Source organism: Labrus mixtus, chromosome 20, assembly GCF_963584025.1.
Source record: "Labrus mixtus chromosome 20, fLabMix1.1, whole genome shotgun sequence".
Classification (NCBI taxonomy): domain Eukaryota; kingdom Metazoa; phylum Chordata; class Actinopteri; order Labriformes; family Labridae; genus Labrus; species Labrus mixtus.
The window spans coordinates 18,004,268-18,025,711 of NC_083631.1; the positions used below are offsets into that span (position 1 = coordinate 18,004,268).

General features: G+C 40.3%; 1 protein-coding gene across 1 annotated transcript; it reads right to left on the reverse strand.

The window, feature by feature from the left end:
* Nucleotides 1-457: 457 nt before the first annotated feature.
* Nucleotides 458-21,207, reverse strand: card11 (caspase recruitment domain family, member 11). Its single transcript, XM_061026928.1, has 25 exons — nt 20,999-21,207; nt 15,742-15,927; nt 14,459-14,596; nt 14,086-14,262; nt 12,683-12,831; nt 12,413-12,592; nt 11,898-12,044; nt 11,202-11,327; nt 10,826-11,026; nt 10,563-10,718; nt 9,088-9,157; nt 8,807-9,003; nt 8,314-8,420; nt 7,931-7,971; nt 7,718-7,841; nt 6,854-7,055; nt 6,447-6,573; nt 5,995-6,235; nt 5,452-5,536; nt 4,816-4,911; nt 4,426-4,546; nt 3,432-3,614; nt 2,158-2,279; nt 1,230-1,345; nt 458-735 (listed from the first exon to the last, which is right to left on the reverse strand). Exons 2-25 carry the CDS (start codon nt 15,917-15,919, stop codon nt 531-533), a joined length of 3,489 nt encoding a protein of 1,162 aa, XP_060882911.1. The 5' UTR covers nt 15,920-15,927; nt 20,999-21,207; the 3' UTR covers nt 458-530.
* Nucleotides 21,208-21,444: the final 237 nt, after the last annotated feature.

The window sequence follows — 21,444 nt, forward strand, 5'->3', positions numbered from 1 at the left end:
TTGTTTGTGCGTATGTGTACTTTGTGCGTATGTGTGTGAGTAGCATGTCACTTAATAACAGCGTTTAAAACTTGGTTTCCCCTCAGGGTTTAGTAAGGTATAACAAATTAAGAAAAAAATGTAACTCTTGAATTTGAAAAGCTGTCCTGCTGGCTAAAATAGACACTAATGTGTTTTCAAACACTCAATCAAATATACATTATCATTACCTAGATGCACTGAATAATACATGAAGGGAAACGTCATTAGTTAATAAAAAAATTGAAATAGTTGGATGGACTTGAGTCTCCACAGTTTGAACACTAGATGACAGTATAATATAGATGAACACTGTCCAGAATGAAAGTGAAAGTAGAGTTCAGAGGAGTGAATCATTTTTCTCCAAATGTTACTCTTTTTTTTTTTTTTTTTTTAAATGTCTCATGTGTTACATTCTCTTAATGAAAAGAAAGACACACATTTTTAATATATAAGTTTTAATGGGGGCTCAGATACACCTTTACGTTTCATGTACAAATTGTTGTGTGAGTCTACAGGAGGTCCTGCTCCACCCACACCGTCTTCTTCTGCTCCTCAAGTATTCTGTCTTTGATGATCCTGATGAGGTCGTCCGTCCCCGTCCAGGCCTCGGGCTCCAGGCTGACGTAGAGGCAGGGAATGACCTCGAGCTCCTTCTCCTTTGCTCGACACGATCGCACGAACTCGTCCTCCGACTCCACACGCATAGGCAGCTTTCTGTGTGGACAGGAAACAGGAAGGAAGCAGGTGATTGTGGCGACGTTCACAACCCTGATGAGATCTTGTAGAGACTTTGCAGCAGAGGTTTTTGTGCTTTGTTGTTATTCTCAGAAAGATAACACTCGCTGTCATGGGTGCTAAAAAATATGTCATGCCTCAGATGTTTCCCCCACAGGAGATAATCAATACCAATACACTCATTATTTCCAACACATCAGACATTTTGAATTCATGAGAAGGTGCCGAATAATACCTTTGTAACAAGGAAAAGCTCTTCTTAGTTACTCCAACTATTGTTAAATGTTTTGTCAGCAGGCTGCAGAAATTCCTTAAAAATGCTTAGTTTTAAAAAGACAAACTCTGTAACTGTTCTCTTGCAACTTTTCTTAAAATGAAACTTTCCATGCAAAACCCTGATGTGTATCTGCATTTGGAAAAAGGTTTGCGGTTTGCAGCTGTGGGTGAAGTGTGTGACGACGGGTGAGACCCACCGTAACTTCTTGACATTCTTCTCACAGATCTTGATGTAGATGATTATCGGGTAGATTTCTCTCCGCAGAAGGTCTTTGACACAGCTCAGCTCAGCCTCCAGCAGGCAGTGTTTGCCCTGGCGATGGATTGAAACACAGATCTTTAATGTGTACTGGGGACTTAATGCACAAAAAAAAACACACAATATCTGAGTGCAACACTCACGTAAAAGGATGGATGCAAGAACAATGGAACAACCAAGTCTGAAGTCACATCTTATATTTCTATCTGTTAGCCAAAGACAATCTTTGAATCGGACAAAAAATACCCCAAAATTTTAAAAAGAGATAGTTTTAAAATATGGGAAATAAGTAGATGCAGGTTAGCTAGCGTAGCATAATGACTGAAAACAGGTCAAATAGCTTTACATTTCCCACATTATGCTTTAACTGTATGCCTGTGACTTCAAAAAGAAATACATGTTTCTTTTAGGAAAAATGCCTTTTGTATTTATGTCAAATGAGTAGATTGATGCCACTCTCATATGTCTATTTGAGACAATAGGCAGGAAAAATATGTGTCGACAATTTATTATTACATGTATAATTGTGTGAAAAACACACACTTTCTTTTAGTTAAAGGAATAGATTTATGCTCCTCTCTTTTCTGTATACTGCATTGTAAGCTAGTTAGAAGCCAGTTGACTCAGTCCAGCATGAAGTCAGGAAACTGTGAAACACACTGATCAAAGGAACGATATAAACCATTTGACGTTGGAGAAGAAAGAATAAGAGCATAAAAACATGTCACCCAAATGTTCAATTTAAGTACAGATGTTGCTGAATGTTTTAAAAGCTTAAAAATAAGCCGACAAATGCTTACACATACACACACACACACAAACACACACACACACACGCATCACACACGTGTCAACCTCTAGCCTACCTTAGCAGCGACAGCTTCTATGTTTTCTCGGGTGATGCATTCAAATGTTGCATGTTTCTCTTTGTAGTGAATGAAGGGCTCCACGTTCTGCTTTAGATGAAACTCTTCTTTGGAGAGAGTGTCTGAAGCACAGAATAGAACAAATAGTCAAATACAAGGCTACTAAAACAGTGTATGTATATGTGTAACAATTCTAATTCTAATTCATCAACACAGTACGTTTGATGAAAAAAATAGGAACAGAAACCTTTGACATATGCTCTGGGGACTGTCAACCACATGTAGACAAAATGTAAAACCTGTTATCAACTGTGTGCATCTCACTTGATTATTACTGACCGTCGCTCTGGGAGGGAAACTCAAATGCTGTTATAACGTCTTACTGATGTGTTCCAGGGTGTAAATCATTCTTTTTTTTTTTTTTTAGTAAATTTGACAAATGATTATCATTCCAATGCTTCCTTATCGACCAGAAACTAAAAAGACAATGAACTTTCAAAAATATTGGGGGCCAGTGTGCCTTATGTTAATATAACTGCTAAAGTTAGCATCCAACCGACCTCGCTCGCTAACAATAACCCCATTCTTATCGGACACAATCACAAATTAATGTTAGTATTAAGCCACTTTCTAGCTACAGGCAATGCTCGCAAAGAATTAGCTTGGCGCTAACGTTGACTATTTTCTGATGATGGCTAACTTGTAATCAAATACGGTGATTTAACTTGCATTATGTCCATTATTCTCCCCCTGGAGTTTCTCTTTTCATTGTCTATTCAGTAGCTCATCGATCGATAAGTGATGAGATGATAATGATTTGCGGGATTCTCCTGTGGTTGTATGACTAACGACATAAATACACTGCATGTGATGTTAGAAGGAAACTGGCTGCTGTGTGAAGTGAAACGTGGTCTACACAGTACTTGAAACTGTCTCACGCTTTATAAACTCAGGTCAAATATTAGCAGTAGCTTTAAATGGAGATTTAAGTTCCTCCGTGTCCTTGCATCGTCAACAGGCATCACTATCTTAATTATCAACTGGGCCATCTTCAATCCTGCCCCAGCTGTCTCTCTGGTTACACTCCTTAGCATTTACATCACAGTGCAATACAATACCTGACCTGAATTCCAATAGTAGCTTTCTTTATTCTCCCTACCCTCCTTAATTACTTTTTGCCTGGGAAAAAAAAGACACTGGGGGGGGGGGGAAAAAGCCAACAAGAAGGAAACGTTCCTTTGTAGCGAGGTTGCTTATTCCCGTCATACACAGACCTGGTTTGCAGATATTAAAGTCCATGGCTGCCCCCATGTTGAGTATTTTCTGGATAATAGTATTGGCGAGAGCAGTGGGAGAGAACAGGACCGGTCTTTTCCTCTGAGTCCGCTGGGGGGTGACGGTACTGTAGGGAATCAGGTTCAAACTCCTGCTCAGATCACTGTCTGGGTCGCTAGCGTCTGTTCACAGCACACACACACACACACACACACACAAAAGGGGAACATAGAGTCACGCATCTGTGGGCACAAGGTGCTGTGGTTTATTGACCATGGTAAACACATTTTATATTACACTGATGTCTCAACACGGTTTTTACCTCTAACCCTATACTGTGACAAATCATCTTCTGACTTTCACTTTTATATATTCACTAACATTTTAAGCACTTTATTATTACAATCACAATTTTAACTTCTTTTCATGATAATACATCAACAGTCACTTTACTTCTTTTCAGCTCTCAAGCCTTCGCTGGAGGAAACTTTTACAACTTCCTTTTTTTAAGACACAATTTAGTTGAACTGTTTTGTACAGCTGCGATTTTCTTTCAGTTTAAAACTTGATTTTCTTTCAAGGCTTATACTTCAATCGACTCTTCCAGCTTTATTTAATATTCATCTTTTGACTGTTATTTACATTTTTGCGGTACTTAAACTTAAGTTCATTTAGGTCTTGAGTACTGACACAGTCTGAGGACCCTATTTCAATCACTAAGTTTATTCCCCTTTTACTTCGTAGTTCTCTATTTGTTCCCCCCCGACTTCTGTTTAAACTTTTAAACTGAAACTTTCAGCGCTTCTATTTAAAACTCAAAACTCTACCGACGTTTCAGATAGTTTCACCACCTCATTTCCACAATTAAACTTCCATTTTTAAAACAAATTCTCAAGTGTTTCATATTTCTGACCAGAAATGTTGCATTTTCTAGACGTTTCTTCTAAATCAGCTGGAGTTTCACCCCCTCTGCGTCACTTTGTGCTCACTCACCCTCCGGTTTCAAAAACGTCTCAAAGCCTGGTCGTGGAAATGTGGCGCTGCCTGAGTTGATGATCCTCACGCGCTCGCTGCTGTTCATTCGCTTGTACTTGATATCCACCTTGCTGACAAACTACAAATCATAACAGATAAAGTGAAGAATTTTTTGGATGTATCCTAGCTTGGTAGTGGTATGGTTTGGTTGTATTTTAGCAGAATGGACGTACTTGAAATACACACGGCAGAGATTGCAAAAGTGAAGGCTGGGTTGTGAAGATTTTATGGATATTTGGATTTTGTTAAGCAGTTGCAAAAAGGCTTCTACTTTTTAAGATTCTAGCATTTGAAATTCATATCTGGGGGAAATGCAACATTGCGGATCTGGCTAAAGTCTTATTTTACCTGGAGTATTTGAGTGAGGAAAATGCTGGCTCTGGACATTCGTGGGCTGGCTTTAGGATCAGGAGAGTGGCTGGCTTCTTCCGGCTGCAAATTGTTCTACACAGAAAACATACAAGCACCTTATATTTACTTTCGCTGCAGGGTTAAAATCAACTTTGAAATCTTGATATTGAAACAACATTGAAAGTGCCAAACATGTAGACAGTACTTTTCTGAAAAACAATGCACACTCTCAACTTAACAATTGTGCAGACTTAATGGAACAATTTAAAGATGAGTTGAGATAAAATTACATACATAATAATAGGGAAAATATTCTAAATCAATAAAGAGGATTGGGACAAGAGGGGAAATTATTAAGGTCATCAAGAAATAGCTGAAGGAAAGTTATGGCTGAAAAAGTCCTGGTTTATTCAGGAAAAAATGGGACCACAATAAAAAATCAGATGATTAAATAATTGAGGTATGTTTCAAGCAAATAATCCAGCTTGATCAAAGAAAAAAGATTTACTTTTTAGTTTTTGCTTTGTTGCTCGCTGTGTGTTGCTTCATGAATGCTTTATATTTCACATATAAGTGAAATATTTTTATAATTCTGCTTCTCAGGAAGAGACGGTAGTTCAGGAGGTTTCTTACCCTACTGTTGCGGTGGATTTCATTCTCGTCTTTTCCCCCTCGACACATTAACCTTTGAATCTTCACAAGGAGCAGCTGCCGGGCCCTACATTCACACACATCAAATCACACCCCACACACACACACACACACACACACATCAACACACAGATCAGTGTGAAATTATCAAATTTGAAACAATTGCAAGAGCAGAACCAGTGATCCATCATTTCAGAGTTTCATACACAAGCATCTTCCTGTGCTCCGTGGTGACAACAACAGGTTTTGGGATATAACTGAAAATGTTGTGAAGTCTGATTGTGATTACACTTTTATCTCCTTGACGCAACAGATTAGTGAAACTTTGCGTACTGAAAGCAGTTGTGACATTGTTCAATGTGTTCACATTTCTTACATCATGCTCTGAATCCTGAAGCACTAAAGCAGAACAAACACATCATTTACATCATCCTGTTGAAGTTGTCTTTAACACCACTCTGCAGTGCTCATCTCAAAGTGCATGCTTCACAACTAAAACAAGCTGTCGTTGTAAAAGATGTTTACCTTGAGTTGCTGGGTATGGTTCCCCGGTCGACCAAGTCGGAGCCAGCGTACGGGTCGACGCGAGCGCACAACCATTCACAGCGGCCCTGGTGCCAGGTGTCCAGCACATGCACCACCTCATCACAGCGCACGCTCAGAGAGCAGCTGTCTGATTGGCCGGATATGTTGAGGTTGACCCGTATGTAAAAAGAGTCGCCAGAAGCCAGCGTTTCCTCTAAGTCCCTCTGAAGACGACGGTAAGCTGGAGCAAACGCAAGCAATACAAATCACCTTCAGTTATAGAACTCTTCATTTAAAGAAATCTGATTGGATCAGAGGCATTTCATGAGTGCTGATATGATAAACAACAGCACTGGGACTTTAAACATTATGCATCTCTCTCTACTTCATATGTTCTGAATACCAGTACTTATAATAACAACAAACAGCCATCTAAATAAAAAAACACCCACTGTCGAAGTTGGCTCGATAGTGCAGCCTGACCGGTCCAGAGCAGTGCTGCAGCGTCCAATGGGCCTCTTCCTGAGTGCTGGTGTCCAATGAAACGCTTTGGTTCTCCCCACGTATGCATCCTTCGAGCTGGTCGGCCAAGTCACAGAACAAAACCAATGAATTAAGTTTACATTTTTTATATTTTATATGACATTAATAATAGTTGGGAAAGGTACCAAAAGAACATGCATTACAAATAAAATGATTTGTGGTTGATGTCTCTGAATTTGTACATATTCTTCAGGTAATGGTCCTTGTTCTTACTAGTTGAGTTATTGAGTAAAATAAAAGAAGTCAGTGAACCCTTTTTCATCTCACAGTTTGTGTGAAGCTCAAACTTTTCCAATGCAGTGAGTGAACTACGTACCAACAGGAGGTGGTGGCCCTCTCGTAGCCCAGCCTTCTCAGCGATGGAGCCTGACTGGACAGACGAGATGAATATCCCACTCTCGTTACCCCCGACCAGAGTGATGTCCTTCATCAAGTTATCGCCTTGCAGCGACAGCTCCTGCACTGGCTTCAGGGAAGAGCTGATCCTCGAGAAGGAGGACAGAGACGGACGAAACGGCCTGCGCACAAATTCCCACACAACATGTTTGACAATAGAAGATGTTTCTTAATTAACTCGACTTGATTATTCTTGTGCTTTTGCTTTCATTCCACATTTTCACACAACGGCCATTTTCCTTTGACGTCGTGCTCAGCTTGGTAAGATAAAAAAAAAAACGCTGGTTTAATGATGCATTGCTGCGTGCCAGGATGTTAACTGATTACATCTTTATCCTCTCCTTGATCCCAGCAACTGCAAAGACAAATCAGTGTTGATCTGATAGTAATCACGCTTTATTTGAAAACCCATTAGCTTCCATCAGACAACAGCTAACCATAGAAATCAGCCACTTGCTAGCTTGTATTTCTCAAAGGAGGAGTGTTGCTAAAAGATTATAGGCTATTACCATTTACCAGTACAATAGAAAATGAGTTTATCACTAGCTATTATTATGTTAGTTAAGAAGTTGCTGAACGCTAACATAAGATATATGCTAATAGCAGCTAATATGTTCTTTAGAAACATGACTTATATCCATCCAGATTTTCACTATCCCCATTCATTTAGAAACAATCACATGAGATGTCACAACAGCATGAAGTCTCTAGAGCATTTAATCTCACCCTGAGTGTGACATTAGAGAAAAATGACCGCCATTTTTTTCAACTGTGTAAAGCGTACCTCTCAAGGGAGAGTTTCCTGAATATGTTGTTGACTTGCTCCAGGTCGTAAGTGTCCATAGTTTCTGACTGATAGGACGAGGAAGATGAGTGGACAGAAGGTGGACCCTGCCGTACTTCATCGTCTAAGGGAAGGGAATAGAGAAATGTCATCAAGAGATGAGTAACTATATGTGAATGGTTATATTTTGGACGGTGTGGAAGTATACTTTACCAAACTCCATCTCCATGTTGTCACTATCAAAATCAGAGAGGCTGAAAGAGACGAAAAAGTTACAGCCAGAGTTAGTAGGAAATAAATATTAGCGCAGACAATAATATGTCTCATACATCTATCAAAAGTACAATCATGATAATAGGAATAGGGATGAGAAAAGTAAAATAAATGATGGCCCCCGGTGAGGTAAGCAACTAAAACACATCCAAAATCAGAGGTAGAATTTAAAGATTCAGAAATAAACAAAGTCAATGACATTCAAGGAAATCCACATGTTTGTAAGTTTGCATTAAGAAAGGATTTAAAGGATGAAACTGAGTTTGCTGGTCTACCTTCCTACATGTATAGATAAACCGACTCTGGCACGGAGTTGTAACTACCTGCGGGGATGAAAGTCGTTTTCTTTCTCCCTCTCCCTGCGGTAAAGCGACGATTTATCTGGCGGCTCAGGTTGTGTGGACTGGATGCTGTAATTACGGTAACGCAGCTGAAAATGTAAAATGAAACAAAAACACCAGTTATGGACTTTTATTGTACTTCTACTGCTTTTTTTTTTTCTTCTTCAAAGATTTGTGCCTTTTATTGTAGAGATAGGACGGTGGATAGAGTCGTAAATCAAGGAGAGAGAGTGGGGAATGACATGCGGGAAAGGAGGCACGGGTCAGATCCATGTTTGGAGGACCACAGCCTCCATACATGGGGCCGCACACTAACCACTGCACCACCAGCGCCCCACTTCTACTACTTTTAATAATACATTTTGAAATGGATTGAATCGATTAACACAAACAAACCAAACCCAAAACAAAGAAACACAATACTGCAATCAACTGGTAAGTAGAATTAATATTTCAGATTGAGGGTCGCGCTCACCATATTTGGCCTGTTGGGCTGTTCCACGGGTGTCAAGGAAATTGGAGGGGGGGTTGAAGGGAAGGAGGAAGAGAGGGGGGGAGCAGAGGAGGTAGGATATGTCGGGGACATCATGAAGCTCGGGGAGGGAGGGAGGGAGTTGCTGTGGAAGTTCCTTGTCTGGATTTCAAGACAATCTCCTCCGTTGACTGACAGAACTGAAAGTTTGAGACGAATGTGCAGAAATGTAAATAAAGGAAGTGTGATGGTAACTTAAGAGGAAATCTCGGACTGTGTGTTACCTGCAGGTTGAGCGGCCTCTGACTCGGTTTCAAGGTCTTTGGGTACACAGATTGGAGACTTCACTCTGATCTAGAACGTAAAATATCAAAAGTCTTTTAGTGTCTATTCAATAAGAAGCTAAAAGGCTAATCCAACAGCAGCCGTTTTGCAATTACGTCACACTTAACGTGACATATGACTACTGTGTTCCAGTTTTGCATGGGACATAGGTAATGCGTCATCCATTACCTTCAGGTTCAGGTTACTTTATTTGTACCCGTAGGTAGATTTGGGTTGCAGAGAGACACACTTAATACAACACAAACAATACATAAAACACACAAAGTGCAAATGCGCGGTACACGGGTAAAAGTGCTGAGGTGCATAAAGTGCGCAGGTTCCAATCACGATGAATGAAACAAGTTGATCTGTAAAAGCTACAGAGCCGAGAACACCAGAATAAATAATGCATGCATAAAGAACCACAAAGAAGCATGACAACAACTTCTCAGGCTGCTATCTCCGTCCCTCCATGCAAGGCCTTCATGATAGTACAATGACCACATCAAGCAGCAAAGAGGAAAGACATGATACACACACTATGACTTGTTCTGCTCTATAATGGCTGCTTGTTTTGCTTTCCCTATTACCTAAATGATTAGCAACTGAAAAGACGATGCAAAGTGAGCGTTACCATGCACATTGGACCAAGATAAATCACAATACTGTGTCATTGTATGAGCTAGCTAACATTGATATTAGCTAGGAATTGGTTAGATTGTAACGTTAGCTGTTGTGACTTTGCTGTTGGTATCTTCTGATTCATCGACTAAGTGATTTTAGACATTTACTTATAATCACATTGCTGCCTTTCCATAACCTGAACATTATGATGATTATGATGCCAGGCCAGCCGCCCACTTTCTGCTGTAGAAGTGGACTAATGAAAACAAGAAACTCCTAACTCAGACATCTACCCATATATATGATCATGATGGTCACCGCTCTGATCCAAGCTAGACTAAGCTTCAGGTACAGAGAAGAGTCTTTTAGGGATTTAAAGCCTCCCATACGAGCTAGCTATCAAGTAAAGAAGAAACTTGTAGTCCCCAGAGGTCAGGAATCGTATGTTGCGAAGAGGTTTTCAGTATTTTCCTTGTGTCAAAATTTGAATCTTGTCCCCCAAAAGGGGGCGGAGCTTGTGATAATTGGGCTTAATGACGTGTGCTGATTTGATGGCAAAGTAGTTTGTCTTTGAATTGATGTACCTGCTCATGCATGTGATTTACCATAAGATCACTTGAGGATGTCTCCTGAAAGACAAACCTTAAACGTTACAGTACGAGACGTAACAGGTGGGGTGTAAGGTGCTGAATAAATCCGAGGTATTGTGATAAGTAAGAACTAGTTTAATTCTTGGAAGTTTGATAAAAAATTTCATTAGGGGATATATAGTTTGCAAATCGATAAGTATCAGTAATGGACAGTGTCTTACCACTGCTTTGAGGTTGAGTCTGCGTTTAAGGCGAGGCTCATCAGGTAGGAACTTGTCCTCGGGTGACTCATCACTGGACCATTCTGATTGGCCAGGGCCTGGTTTTAACCCTTCCCTCTTCGAGATGATTGCCAGAGACATGTCTCTGGGCAGACTCTGCAAGATCAGGTAAGGAAATTGAAAGGAAACATTGGCAAATCTTTGAAGATCAGGAACATGTGAAACTTTTGTGATACTTATTAAAACCAAGTGGCTTTATTTACCCCAACTTGGTCCAAAACAATATCTTTGGACAGACGTCGCAGGCGGGACTCTAGTGTGACCAGCTTGGCTTCTTTTCGAACAATCTCTATATGAAGTTCATCGCTCTTTTCCTCCAGCTCTCTGATCTGTTTGCGATACTTATCTTTGTCAATAAGACTCTGGGAGAATTGATGCTGGGCGTCGTCTCGGGCTCGAAATGCCTGCAGCACAAAAAAACCCACAAAAAAACACTTTACATTCATAAACACACACCAACAATGAAAATGTGTAATAGTAACAGTACACAGGTGCAACAACCTGTGTGTGTGTGTGTGTGTGTGTGTGTGTGTGTGTGTGTGTGTGTGTGTGTGTGTGCGTGTGTGTGTGCATTTTCACCTGGTCCCTCTCCTTCTCCACTTCGTCCAGCTGGATGGTGATGGTGTCCATGCGATTACGATACATCTCACAGTCCTTCTGCAATGTGGAGCACTTCAGCTCCAAATCCTCCTTCTCTTCCAGATACTACACACACACACACACACACACACACACACACACACACACACACACACACACACACACACACACACACACACACACACACACACACACGATTGGTGGTAGTCACAGTTTATTCAACAAAGGCAGATACAGGAAGAGAAACACAGAGGGAGTAAGAAGAAAGGCCAGATTACATAAAAAGAAAGGCTTGTGATGGGTTTTTTTTTTTTACACAGGGTGTGTTTCACAGATCGTCTCATGGGTATATGACTCTCTGGTTATGTGTTGTGTTTCTCTGGAGAGTTTTTTCTAACCTTTGTTGGTCATACAACGAGAACAAAAAAGAGCACCTTTTCAAAATCCAACATAGAAAGTGCTTCACAAAGGCAGCAAATATAACAGACTGGTAGTACAGCCAATAGGTTTACAATTAGATACAAATATGTGTATCAACCCCAAGTCTGCTTTTCATTAATCCAGTTCAAAACAGTCACACATGAACAAAGATTACAAAATCACACCGACCACTCATCTGACCCCCGCATGCTTTTTTTGTGTTTGCTTGTGTGTTCGTCGAGTGTATTTTTTTACCTTATCTCGAAGTTCTTCTGCCTGCCTGACTTCTTCGTGGAGGTTGTAAAGGCGGTTGACAAGATCTTGTCTGTCTTCTAGCGCTTCCTGTCTGTCGTGCTCCAAAATGTCGAGGATGGCCTTGTCTGACGCCGGCAGGGGACCAGGCTGTGTGTTAAGAAACACACACATTGTTGGGTATGGGTCTTGGTATGTGTTCCTACTTAGTGGATGATTTGTATTAAAAAGTTGAAGGGCTTCTGTAAAAGTAAAGTAAAAATAGCCTGAGTCCCATCCCATTATCTTGTTGGTTACAAACCCAACAGGCATCATCTCCTAATGCTGTATTTCTACTTTAGGAAAGCTTTATTTCCCTCTGTAGTTATTGTTTATTGCCTTCAATTTCCCTGTTTCTGTTAGAAAACAGTTCATCCCAACTTACAGATATGTGACCAAGGGGAAGGAAAAAGTCCAGACATTTTGGGACATTTGGGTGACATGTGAAAGGTGTGCAGTGCTTGTGTGTTTCAGCGTACTTGTATGATGGACTGCAGGTCCTGCAGTTTAATCTTCAGCATTTTGTTCTCTTTTTCCAGCTCAAAGATCTGCTCTTTCTTTGGCCGGTTCTCCATGTCATTCTTCAGCTTGAGACTCTGCCTCCTCTCCATCTTAAACTCTTCCTCCACCTTGTTCAGTCTGTGCTTTAGCTGATCAATCTAAAAACACAGAGAGGAGAGAATGAAGAGTGACATATTGATGCTGTAAACCCCACATTTCGATGTGTGTATCTTTTCATAAACGCGTACCTCCAGCTGCAGGTCTCGGCTCCTCATCACTGCCATGTTCTTCTCTTCACTCAGTGTGGCGTACCTCATGGCCAGTTTGTAGTTTTCATCTTTTACTCTCAGCAGCTCGTCACTGTAGGTATTTCTTTCTTCTCTCAATTTATTGTACCCTGGAGAGCCAATCACAGTCAATACCTTATCTGTTATAGGCTAGATAAACATTAGCTATTTCAGACTTAGTTTGAAGACTTTAAGGAAAAAAGACTTGATTCAGCTGAAAACAGAATGTTAAGGTGACCATTTCAGGAAGGACAGATGTTGTTTATTGATAGTTAGAATTATATTATTTATTTGTTTGTTTGATCATTGAAGTACTCACTGCTTAGCCTACGGCTACCAGAAAAGCGATTTCAAAATGTATTTTTCATTTGGTTTACGACTCGTAGGATGACACCACAGCGCCCTAGTTCTATTAAAAAACAGTTGTTAGTCGTATGTTGACAACAATGCCTTAACCCAACTGTGGTGCACCGAGCATTAAAAACCCAGCATGTGTGGTGGGGTAGCAGTTTCATTATAAGTTGGCAAGCATTTTGGTTTGGATTTATTCCTCAGCCATTTGAGACACTAAGCACTCTTCATCTTAAAATTCTAAGCTTGATCCAGGTCGTTAACCTCGTTCGTCGTTGACTTGAGGGATAAAAAGTACGATGGAGGATTAGGGCCACATACATTTTTGAGATTAAAGCCGTAAATTTCCGAGAATAAAGTCGTAAATTAACGTATTTTCCTCCGTACTCTTAAAGTATTTTCCTCTGCAGACAACTTCCTCCAAGTCAGTGTGGTTCTTTCTTTGGAAAAGCCACAGTTTCTTGCAGTATCTTTTCAGGGTGATGATATTTTATGACAATGTGAAGATGATGATGTGCCAAAAGCACGTGTAGTTTCATATCCGCACAAGTAAAGGCCCAACACAACTATTTTACAGATTAACAAGTTCTTGCAAGTTGAAGTGAAAACTTCTCTTGAACTGACTGTTTTTACCAACTACACAAGGAAGTAGCCTATTTCCTTATTAGTGAAACCTTTAGGACAAGATGCTCCATGTTTGTCATTTAAGAACAGGATGCTGCTGCTCTTCTGATATAGACTAAAATAACGACTTTATTCTTTTATTCTTTAAAGGCTGGCCTCGAACTCGTGAATTTACAAGATTAAACTTGTAAATTTACAAGTTTATTCTCGTAAATTTACGACTATAATCTCGAAATTAAAAAAAAATAAAAATAATTAACGTGGCCCTAATTCTCCGTTGTAAAAAAGAGCTTTATAGCCTACATAAGAAAGTGAAGCAGAGAAATGCAGATGAATTGGGGGTTGTATTTTATGATTACAAATATTCAAACTATTGTTTTTTTTTTTACTCTGTTGGAAGGCCTGCAGCTCTTGATTGGCCAGCCGAAGTTTCTTCTGTTCGTCCTCCAGAGTGCAGTTTTTCCGGCTGAGCTCGACATGCTGCAGGGTCTTGACTTTAGACTGCTGCTGCAGCTTCATCACTTCGTTCATCAGGAACTGTGTCAGACCCTCGTGACCCTCCTCCACTGCAGTGAGGAAGCGCACAGAGGATGCGGAGAAAAAAAAAACCATTATGTCACAGGCTTCACTGCAAGCTGTATGGAAATCTAAGATTTGTCAACAGGTAAGAAATAAAGAGTTTCATCCATAAAATCAGCTGCAGTGGAAAGTAAAGTAAAAGAAAAACTTGTGTGTCCATGAATATGTGAACGAAAGCCTCACCCACGATGGTGGAGAAGCGTCGGGTGGGATCTTTCCCCGTGACCAGCTTGTACAGTTCCGGGTAGTAAAACTCCAGACTCTCCAGAAAAGCCACATATCCTCGCTCTCCTTTAGTGTGGAGGATGTCAAGTAGACGGCCTGAGGGAGGATAATATAAAGTATGACACATAAAAGCAACTTGCATTGGCATTTGTTTTGAGGACAAGGTGAAGAGTTAAGTCAAGTTTCTTTCACTTATATGTTTATGTATATAACGTTAAACTAACTCCACTGTGCTTCTCAAACATGAACAAAGATTACAAAATCAAACCGACCACTTATCTCGACCTCCGCGTGCTTTTTTTGTGTTTGCTTGTGTGTTCGTCGAGTGTATTTTACCTTATCTCGAAGTTCGCATAAATGGGAAGATTCTCGGGGTCTGTGCAAAATGCAATTTCACTGTGCACTGTACCTTTAAATTCAACTGAACTATAAAACTGAATTGAATTGATTTATATGCTTTTGTGTCCTGAAACAGAGGTTTAGATCGATGTCTAAAGATATTTGTAACTCTCCTACCTGGGTGTAAATGTGTGTGTGAGTTAAGGTATGTGTATTTGCACTGCCAGCTAAGCACGGAAAATGTTGTGATAGGACTTCCAGCTAAATGAAAGGCTAACAATGAATCTACACCAGACGTCACAACTACTAAAGCAAAGGCTAGAACACAGGACGAGTCATATCTCCCGCTCAGCTTCACCTGTGAATCAGTGTGAATCAGTGTGCCACATCCTACTTGTGTGAGAGAGCTTCTTCTGCAGTTGCCTCAATCAACACAAAATACAGAAGCAGGACATTGAAAATGAGGTAAGAGAGATTTTCATCTGTTTTTTTTTTTTGTTTTAACGGGAGTTGTTCATCTTCAGAAAGTCTGGTTTTGGAAAAAAATCCGCTGACAGCTGTGATGTTACATCTTAACTATTTAGAAGTTTCATGTTGCAGTATCACTTTTAATTGCTTCCTCTGTAAAAGACGCTCATTAGTCTTTTCACTTCGCTGTCTCACACCGAAGTTACATTTCCGAACTTTTTGCAGACATGTTTGAGATTAATTCTAAAAATGTAGGAATTTGTTAGCGTGTATGGATATATGTTTATATGATGATTTGTGTGATGAGAACTGAGGGGATTAGTCCTGACAGAGAGTCAAAGCCTTCCTATGTATGCACTATAGACGCACACTATTGCAATAATAAGATAATAAGAAGTGGATGAAATACAGTATCATCTTATCTCTCTTCCTACTTGTGCGGTTTGCTTTGGAGACGAGCAGCCTGGAGTTGAGGATCTCGTCTTCATCTTGTTCGTCCAGGACTTTGCACTGGCGGAGGTACGGGGTGAGTTTTGCCGGGGAGATGATGCAACACAGTTCGTATCGTTTGCACTCCACCTTCTCCCACATGTCCTCCACGTCGTTCTCCATCTGACAGCCTGAAAAGCAGTTCAACAAATCTCTGTCACTTTTACTTTTGAAGAACTGAATTAAAGGAGGCCAGCTGTAAGGAAGGCCAGCGTTAAGATAAAAAAATAATCTATCATAGTTCACTGTTGATGGAACAAGTGGCATGTGGTTGTCTTCTGGTGCATTTCTCCTGAAATATATTCAAACCTGGGCACAACATGATGCACATTTCCTCCCAATTTGTAGGGAAAGTACAAACAAATGATCTTATTTATTCAATCTTTAAAATACATTTCTTTGAAGGTTACCAAGAAAAGTGTAGATAAGAATTATGAGGTATTCTCAACCACAGAGATGTTGGCAGGTCAATGATGATGTCATTTTCCTTGTAAATTGAAAGTCCCTGTTAGTTGGGCCTAATTGGTTTATTTTTGGTATATAAGGGGGGTTTCCCTGTCCCTTTTATAAGATTATGACGCTTCAGGGCTGTGTGCAAAAACACACATCACACAAAACTTCAAAATAAAAGCTGGGGGAGAATTGAAGAAATACAAATCTGAAGAGGGAGAACAAACTGACTCCAAGCCTAAGAAAACTCAAGCCGGTCTCACATGAAGGCTCACCTCTGTAAAAAACAAAGATTAACAGAAAAATTAAGAATAAAGTGTAAACAGATTTGATTTATCTAGCGTTCCACTGAACAGTCTACGCTTTAAATTGCCTCTACTCACAAAAAGAAAAGCTTCATGAGAAGCGAAACCAAAGCCTCTTTAGGGGGGACTTGTCCCTCTACTCATCAAGAAAAAATACAAAACATGATCTGTTAAAGATATGAACCCGACGGCCGCTGATTAAAAAGCTTTATCACTTGTCAGTTGCCAATATTAAAATATAATAATATATATTATGATAACAAAAGCATGAGAGGAGGAGGGAAAAGGACACGTAGTCTGAAAAACCAACAAACTTTAACCAACTGACGTCTTTCCATTCACCTTCTGTTTGTTTTTATTTTGCTTTTCTACAGACATTATATACAATCTCTATGTTCCTTTCACTCCTACATGTTTTCCAGTCTCTCTCTCTCTCTCTCTCTCACACACACACACACAAGAATACGCACACACTGTCCGTGCATCTCCTGGATTTGCATGCTGTTGGGGTCAGTGGGTGTTATCCTACAATCCCTCTTTGTGACTTGCAGCCTACACTTAGGCAAATCAGTGCTATCTGATGCTATTCCTCATGTAAACACACACACACACACACACACACACACACACACACACACACAGAGTCACAAACATACTTTTGCATTTAACTGTCACCTGCAGCGAGCATGTGTCAACATCAGACAGACAGCTCAAGGTTACCGTCAGTGTGCTTCAGCTCACTTCAGTGACCTTCACTCCATTATATTTATAAACTGCATGTATGTATTTTTAAAGATTTTCACTCTTAGGAAGTCAGAGAGCCAAATCAATGATAAGCGACTTTTTACATACAGTCTGCGACAGAAATATCACACCTTCGGCACTTCAGCCGACTATTCTTGTCGTCAGTCTCAGTAAGATGAAGAAACCACAAGTGCTCGCACCATCACACACCCATGCTCATGCACAAGAAGTGCACGTTGAAAACACGCGCGCGCGCACACACATTGCACATGCGCGCACGTTACACACGCAGGCACAGACCCCCCTCAGTGCCCCTCAGTAACCACATGCATGCTCTCTCTTCTCTCTTCTCTTATTTTGGAGCTTATTGCCGAGAAAGCTCGTCCCTGCTTCCTCCTTTTCAGACCAGATGTGTGTAGTAGCTCTCTTCCTGTGCTCTCTTTTAGTCCTTTCTGTTGCATGCTTGTCTTTGTAGTAATGTGGTCAGGGGAGACGATTGGGTTTTTTAGAGCAGTGTGTGTGTGTGTGTGTGTGTGTGTCCTTTAACTTAATCTTAACACACAAACACAACTTCTCACTGTTCAGTATCTAAACTTTGTAGGACCATCATGCTTTGCCTGAATTTGTCATGACAGTCACTTTTGATGCTCTCTGTGGACAGGCTCAGTTGTCCTGTTGTGTTCACTCTGATAGCATTACTTTGAACTGTCATATTTCCACTTGGAAACGTCAAACCAAATGTTTCCAGTTCGGTTTTTATTCTGAATGTTGTCGACCACAGATTTCTTCAACACAGGACCTTCCTCCACCAGCGTCATATAAAACAAACTGCACTTTATGTGCACAATGCAAGCACGCAATGTTTACTGTCATTACATTCAAACAGGAACGATTCCACGACAGAAAATGTCATTTTTAACATCCAGCACATTTTTCATTCACTGTAAATCAAAGCTGTGCTCTTCAGAATCAAACTAAATTGAGAAATCTCTGTGCACATTTTAACATTTTCAAACAAGGAAATGCAAAATAAGGATTTTTTTTTTTCACACAGTGTGCACCTGTGTACGAAATTAAGTTTGCTTTTATGATTTCTATTGCTTAAAATAATTTCTGGTATTTCAGGTACGTTGTCCCTCGAGGTCAGTGACTGGATGTCCTGAAGTGCTTCATTTCAGCGCACTTTTTTTCAACAACGTCAGTTAGTTAAACAAACTTTAACTAACTGACGTCTTCCCGTTTGTTTTTGTTTTAATTTTTGACGGGCAAACTTTAAATACTACAGACATGAAGGTGAATTACTTGTTCATATTTTTACATTTTCGAACAGGGAAACTGCTAAAAAGTCACGGTAATGTTCACACACCATGCACATACTGTATATGAGATATTATATCGTAAACCAAAGACACAGAATGTACATTTTAAATCAAATGCGTCTGTATTTGTAGCGGCCTGTTCCTTTGTTTCATTCTATTCTAATGCAATGCACCAAAAAAGGCAAATTCCTTGTGTGTGTACAACTTCTTTTGAATAGTAAACGTAACTAATAAGTAGTTTAAATCTGTAGCGCCTGGGCAGGACTCAGAGACAACGTCTAAAGAAAACAAAATATACACTCAAAACATCTACACAACGACACAAGCACTTTACAACAGCATTCAATTCATCCACAGTGAAATTCACAAATGATGAACGGGCTAAGAGACACTACACGATATATAATCACAACACTGCAGCATCAAGTTCCTTCCACAATGGCATCCACCATAAATCCATTAAAAAGATGAAAAGGCTACACTGCAGAAACAGCGGTACCACAACATCATCTCCAAAGCAACATATACCCTATAAAAAAACACATCAATACACTACAGCATGATCAAACAGAGGTCATGAACCGTCGAGTGGTTATGTGTGAGGAGTACAGGATTGAGTTGATTTCTGTCACGATTTAGTCAAAATCTCTGAAGTTCCAGAAATCTGTTGCTCTAATAGTTGTGACCCAGATTTATTTCTCGGTCAATCACATTTATAGTGCGCATAGATAAAATGATTCAGGGTGGCTGTCAGGAATATAAAACCATCCAGCAACTCTGTAAAACCGTCACTGATCCGTAGGTTACAGAGACATTCAGATACAAGTCGAATCCAAAGTGTGCCTGTTGCTGTGACATAGAAATAAACAGTTTGGCCTTTCCACGTCAGGGCTCAGTGATCTATAGGAGGCTTGCTGTCGGTGTATACTGGACTGCGATTGGCCCGCCTGCCCGCGCTGATGGGCAGATATGACTGGTTCAGGTGTGCAAACCATCATAGAGGCTCCATTGTGCAGCAGAGGAGCTGAAGCTTATAGGAATCTGATCTGCATGTGGACTCAGAATGGGACTAAAGACGGGAAAGAGGGGCAGAGATTAACTACTTCCTGCTGTGGACGGCCTATATGCACACATATGCACCCCCCCCCCCCCCCCCCCCATATATATATATAATTATAAGCATTATCCTACAACATGCTATTGTATTGATTTTTTGGAAAACACAGTATTTGTTATGATACAATTTCTGCCGCAATGCATGAGCTTTAAATCAGGACAATGTGATTTATCTTTTTTTTGGTTTATTGCTGTATATTAAGGGTAACTACGTGCCGATGTGTAAGGTGAGATTTTATACAAGGCAGGCCAAGTTACGTTATTAAGCACCATTTATACACTTTTTCAAAGTGTTTACAGAGCGGGGGGAAAAAAGGGACACGAGGAACATCGAGGGCCGTGAAATAAATAAAATCGGTTTTAAATAAAAAAAAAGAGAGAAGTATTGATATCTCAGCCCAGACTTCAAACCTCAAGCTGATTAGTCATCTGCTGAAAATGAACAAGCACAGATTCTTGTTTGCACCGAGCAGAGGAGGAAACCTTTAACTACAAATTCAAATGTATGGTTTTGTTTAGAAGAGAATAAAAGTGGAATTTAAACCAAAAAGACAAATATATAAAATAAGAAAAAAATAATACGGTAGGATGATTAAATGAAATATCTATTCACACATATATTGCTCTGGATGTTGTTAATCTTTTCATGCAAATGTCCATCCACATAAATGTGATGTTACATCCCTGCTGCATGATATCAAGTTCATAAAAATAAAAGAAAGCACGGCATTTGTTGATGTGTAACAGAAACTATTGTCTTTCTATCTTATTTGCAAAGGGAGGAGATCTTCTTCCATCCACACAGTTGAGACCACAGTCAAACACAGTCCCAGCATGTCCTATGTACAGTATATCACTCTGCATGACCTCTCTTATCTCTGTGTCCCTGCATCTCCCTCACCTGCTTCTCATCTGGTTCCCTCTGCACCTGCTGCTGCTGGAATCCCAAACATTTTGATAAAGCCACATTCTGGCTCAGAGGATGACAACCACTGAAACAGTCTTTTTATGTAGAAGCCAAGAAGATGTCAGAGCAGGTGTAACGCCTGTGCAGACTCTGCTTTCAGGTGGAAAAACGGGGTGAAGGTGCAGAAATGATTCAGTAAAAGTTCTCTGAGCAACTTCAACGGAGGCTGCAGCGTCTCTCACATCACGTAGGCTAGTTACGTTTTCATTCACACTGGTGGAATTTAACCAAACCTGTTTCGTGTGACTGTCGAGGCGACACTTCTACAAATGTCAAATAAGACTAAGGGTTAATTTCCTACCTGAGATGTGACGGATTAGTCGAGTCCGAAGAGTTGCAGACAACCTCGAGAGCTGTGAGGCGTGGTGGTTGTTTTTCTTGTTTTGGAAACACAGAAATCGGCAGTTGACCGTGAATCCAGAGGCTCAGGTTGTCTCCATTTATCCGACAGAGAGAGGTCTCTTAACGGGACTGAAGATAGGATGGGACTCACTGCTGCATACCCAGAGAGAGAGAGAGAGAGAGAGAGAGAGAGAGAGAGAGAGAGAGAGAGAGAGATGCGGAGGCGGATGGAAATCACAAGTTGAGAGGTGAGGAAGCCCGTCTGACCTGCTGTTTCACTGTGAACACACTCTGTCATAATTAAACAGCCAATCATTTTACAATACTGTAGCAGCGCAGCGGGACTTGTAACTGGAATTAATTAACTTAATTCATGCACACAACAACCAATTTAAAAAAAAAATT